Consider the following 5,022-nt stretch of genomic DNA (forward strand, 5'->3'; position numbering starts at 1 on the left):
CAGCAACGCTACGCAGTTAGCGGCAATGGTACCACATGTGATTCAGGCTGGCGGCAGTGCTACAAACAACAGTGCTACCAAGTGCAGTAGAGGCGGAGGGCGGCAATCTCCAACGGTGTTGGCGCAAGGTGGCAGAGAGGATGATGATGCTCTTGCTCTTTACAAGATTAATCTCCACCAAGTTGTTATGTCTCATCAAGAGGGTACAAACTTCTTTTATACTTGGAGGGGGAGGGGCTTGTTTTGCCATGCTTTGCGTTTGCTTTGCTTTTGTCTTCTCTCTTTTAAATATTTGATTTATGCTTTTGTAGCTTCAAGGCCTTGCTTTTTGGCCGTGGAGCTGCTTTTAACTTTTTGATCCAGCTCAGTGTCCTCTTTCCAATGGTGCCCTCAGCTCGCAATCAACAAAGTTTGACTTTTTGCTTTTTGACCAAGACTAATGCTTTTTCTTGTGCTAGCTATATGAACCCTATTCCCATGTGTTCATCAATCTGTCCATGTGTCTGGGCATGAGTTTCATCGTGTAAAAAGAGCTCGGAGGGTCAAATAGTTACACTCATCCTCTACAGTGTCCAGATTAGGCCGGAGGACTAGGCGAGTGATGAACTCTAGAAAAACGTATGTCTCCAAGATTGCTTCCACCATGACTTTCCAGATGTCGTAGTTTGTGACATCCAACTTGGCATTCGTAGGAAAAGTCAGAAGAGTGGGTATCTCAACCGTCCGAGGTTGAATGAGTGCCATGATGTACCCCCTTTGAAAAACGCAGACACCAAAACAGCCCAAGAGCCGCTCTTTGCACTTGTAGAGAGGGTGGGCGGTATAAAAAGTGAGTGGAGAGGAGAAAAAAATGCAGATCTGCCTCTTCGGAGAAGAAAACGCAGGTGTAAAACTCTGCGTGCAGCCACCAAGTTTGCATGAAAATCAGCACCAATCAGCGATTCCAGGTCTAGATGCCTCTGCTTTGATACCATGTCAGAGAGCAGCAGAAAGATGTAGACGAATGACAAAAACACTAAAGCTCCAAGTGAGAGATGAGAGAAAACAGCAAAATGCTAATGTACTTACTACTAATCCTCAAGAAAAAGATGGATACAACAATCCCGTAGGCGAGGAGTGGTCTCCGTAGGCAAAGGGCTAAAGGTGCTCACCAAATGACCAAAAGCGATGATGAAAGTGAGGGGAAAGGGCAGCAAATATATACTCTCCATATGAGTTGGCCGACTCCCTCATAAACTCCTACACGACCTGGAAAATGGGAAAAATAGGCATAAAAAGCCATAAAAAGGGTGGGCAACCCACATCAGAGGCCCAAAATAGGAAAATATGGGAAAATATAGGGACCGTAGACACCAAAATAGCCACCAACAGGAGATGATATATGCTAACACAATAGCCTCAAGTGATTGCCGGCCGCACTGCCCTTTGGTTCATGGACAGAGTCACATAGCACATGGATATGCACACAAAGAATGGGACCCAAAAGGAAACCATAAGGAGGAGACTAGCAAAATTATGAGCCTCAAAAAATGGAGCATTGCAAATATTTGAAAATATGTACATATAGCTTTGGAGTGTCTGTTGGGCATTGCAAAATCTTTCCATTGCAAATATTTGAAAACATGTACATATAGCTTTGGAGTGTATGTTGGGCATAGCAAAATATAGCTTTTAAGTGTATGCTGGGCATAGCGAAATCTCTCCATTGCTGAAGAACCAACATGCCTACCAGCACTTGGTTGCCAACTTGGAGAGAATCAGCCACATAAATGCTTGTTTGGGGTGTGCATGCTGTGTATGTGTATGTGCGCGCGAACTGCGCGCACTTGGTTGCCAATTTGGAGAGAGTCAGCCCCATAAATGCTTCTTTGGGATGCACACGTGGGGGCATGCTATGTATGTGTGTGTGCACACATATGTGCGCGCGCATGCAAGCTCGAGTGTGGGCAACTACATGCATGGGTGCGTGTACATATGTGCACGAACGCATGTGTGGTAGGTGGGCCCATATATCCTTAGTTTGTGGGAGCGTGTGTGCATGCTATGTGTGCCCGCATAGTGGGTACTAGGTAGGCACATGTGGGGGCGTGCCCGAACATGTGTGTGCCTGCCTCTATGTGACCGCCTGCACGTGTGGGTCTGTTCGTCCAAGGAGTGGGTGTGTGCATGTGGGGGTGGGAACATGCAAGCTTGAGGGGGGGGGGGGGGGGGCGGAGTAAACACGCACCATCTTGTTTTTTTCCCTTGAAATGATCAACAAACAAAAGCCTATGATCTCCATTTACATGACAAAAATCCATAGGAAAATAGAAGAAAAGAGGAGGAGATCAAGGGCACATACAAGTAAGACCAGTGCAAATGTAGCCATAAAAACTTGTCCAGCTTCTTCCCAATCCCAAGGCTCATTTTGACCAAGGGCTTCACCCATGTCTTCATCTCCTCCACCTCCACCCCATGTGCCCCCGGCTCCACCACCAATACCGCCATCACCTCCTGCAAGTTCCCGGTTTCGAATCTCCTCCTCCCATTTCTTGGAAATACTCTTCTTGCCTTGAAATGCTTGCTCCAAAGCTTTTCGTGCTGCATCCTACAAAAGCTTGTCGCACAAAATGATCACATAGCTTCATATGCAATCCTAAACAAATATTATAAGTAATTGAAGGCAAAGCTTAATATGATATGTGCCATCACAAGTTTGGAATATACCCAAGCTTAAAATAAGAATGAAGAACCCACTTTTTTTTCTTATTAAAGAGGAGTTATATGAAGCTGTAAAATCTGTGAAACATGGCAAATACCTAGGTATTGAAGGTCTCCTAGATAGATTTTGAGAAAGCCTATGACAACCTTGAGTGGTTGCAATCTATGGGACACATGGGCCTTGGCCATAACTTCATTCACAGTACTAAAATCCTTTTACGACATGCATCAGCTGAGATCCTCATCAATGGTTCCCTTTCAGATAGCTTCCCTCTGGACAAATCCATCAGACAAGGATGCCCCTTGGCTGCATTATTGCATGCAATAGCTATTGATTTGTGCAGTTGCCATTCATAGCTAGGTAAACCTACAAGTCACAAGTAGGGTTTACCTAGAGTTATTTTAAAAAAAAAAGTGGGGTAATCAAATTAGGGTTAACTGGTATAATCAAAGATAGAGTAATGAGATAGGCCTTAAACATTATTAAAGGATAAACCAGGGTTAATAAGGTTTAAGCAGATTCATGTTTTCTGGCTTGCCCTAACTGCAAACGAGTAAAACAAAATAATGTAGAAAGTTGCCACTTATCTCATAATCAGACACTAAACAAGGGAAAAAAAACACACACGCACACACACAAGATATTCCCCACTTTTCACCTTACCTCTTTGCTGTCTTCGGCAGCGCAAGTTACTCTGGCTCTTGATTTGCAAAGGGTTTGCTGCAAACGAGAAAAACCTAGTGATTGGCGTGACCTGTTTATACCATGATGATGCTGATAAGGGGACAGGATTAGCGCAGATACAGAAGCGACCCCATTCTGTGCCAGCATTTTACCTAGTCTCCTACCAATGCTATACGCACGGGCCACAACTATGTACTCGCCCAAATGGCCTTGGATTTCCTTTCCATATTTTGCGGCAATCTGTAGACTTTAAGCCTCCTCTAATTGGTGCCACTTTAGTTCGATTCAAAAGATGTGGGGATAGCATGGTAGCATGGTATCCTAGTGACCAAAAAAAGTGCCTAGTGACCAAATGGCCTTGGAATTCCTTTTCATAGTATGCGGCAATCTGTAGACTTATTGAACAAGCCTTTAAGCCTCCTCCAATTGGTGCCACTTTAGTTCGATTCAAAAGATGTGGGGATAGCATGGTAGCATGGTCCAAGCAAAGCCACTCGAAATCTAGTAGTGGATGTAGTAGTATAATGAGAATGCTAAGTTTTTTATGCTTTATTGGTGGGACACCATTTGAAAATAGATTTTGCAAGAAAGCACAATAGTGGAAGCAAAGGATCTTCACAATACAAAGCATTGAATTGCAAAAAAGACGTGGAGAATAAACAATATTACTACTTGTAAACTTGATTAGAAACTAATGGATGTATGGCTACCCATGTGCTCATAGTAAGGAGCTTTGATGGCAATCTAGACAAACTCTAGACGAAGGATGTCTTGCTTACAAGAGCGCTTGAACACAATCAACTCGATGATGAACAAAGGCTGGCAAACTAATCCTAGGGCTCCCCTAACCTTGTAACCTTGCTATGATTGTGGAAATAGTGCTCATAAATAGGCAGAGTGCCAAGTCCACATAAGTCATTATCTCCTAACCATCTATCCATATTTGTTGGCCACCATCTAGTATCTAAACTGGGAACTGCCCTGGTGCCCGAGTGCTCTTCACCATGATGGCTACTCTAGGGAGCCTTTACAAATTGAGACTACATCCATCACCCACATTAAAATAACACGAGGGTGGAGCACTGAGCAAATCCCTCAATGTCCACCGGTAGGTAAACTCTATCTTTGGTCCAATGCTAAGTCGAGCAAATCTCTCCCAAGAGCACAATTCTCTATCAAGATCCACCTCTCTATCCATGGTAAGCTTGTCTACATAATGATAATGTATCATGTACAAGCATAAAACATCAGGTTCTTGGCAATCATCATGCAACTTTGATTATCACACAACAATAGTATCACTCCCTTTTGAGCAACACCCGTGTCTCCCTTTGAGCAATAGTATCGCTCCCTTTTGAGCAACACCCATGTCTCCCTTTAAGCAATAGTATCGCTCCCTTTTGAGCAACACCCATGTCTCCCTTTGAGCAACAATGTCGCTTTCTTTTAAGAAACACCCATATTCTTTTAAACCAAACTGCTTCACATGAAGCAACACGTGTCTTGTACTCAATCTTTATAGAAGAAAGTGACACTATAGGCTACTTCCAGACCCAATAAGAAAATAGTAACCAGAAATAGATTTTTGCTGTTACAATCTCCTACCCAATCTGAGTCAAAAAATCCAGCCAAGATAT

General features: G+C 43.5%; 1 protein-coding gene across 1 annotated transcript; it reads right to left on the reverse strand.

Moving 5' to 3' along the window:
- Positions 1–516: 516 nt before the first annotated feature.
- Positions 517–3,642, reverse strand: LOC147616506 (uncharacterized). The gene is made up of 3 exons (XM_086777167.1): positions 3,365–3,642; positions 2,342–2,587; positions 517–894 (listed from the first exon to the last, which is right to left on the reverse strand). Exons 1-3 carry the CDS (start codon positions 3,530–3,532, stop codon positions 517–519), a joined length of 792 nt encoding a protein of 263 aa, XP_086633293.1. The 5' UTR covers positions 3,533–3,642.
- Positions 3,643–5,022: the final 1,380 nt, after the last annotated feature.

The sequence above is a fragment of the Cibotium barometz genome, chromosome 38 (assembly GCF_041138505.1).
Source record: "Cibotium barometz isolate CiBa-2024 chromosome 38, ASM4113850v1, whole genome shotgun sequence".
Classification (NCBI taxonomy): domain Eukaryota; kingdom Viridiplantae; phylum Streptophyta; class Polypodiopsida; order Cyatheales; family Cibotiaceae; genus Cibotium; species Cibotium barometz.

Coding starts and splice junctions, on each gene's coding strand:
- LOC147616506 (XM_086777167.1), bottom strand. CDS start 3,532: ATGCTGGCACAGAATGGGGTCGCTTCTGTATCTGCGCTAATCCTGTCC. Junction 2,588..3,364: donor CTGCCGAAGACAGCAAAGAG/GTAAGGTGAAAA, acceptor AAGCTTTTGTAG/GATGCAGCACGAAAAGCTTT. Junction 895..2,341: donor CATTTGCACTGGTCTTACTT/GTATGTGCCCTT, acceptor GGCTGCACGCAG/AGTTTTACACCTGCGTTTTC.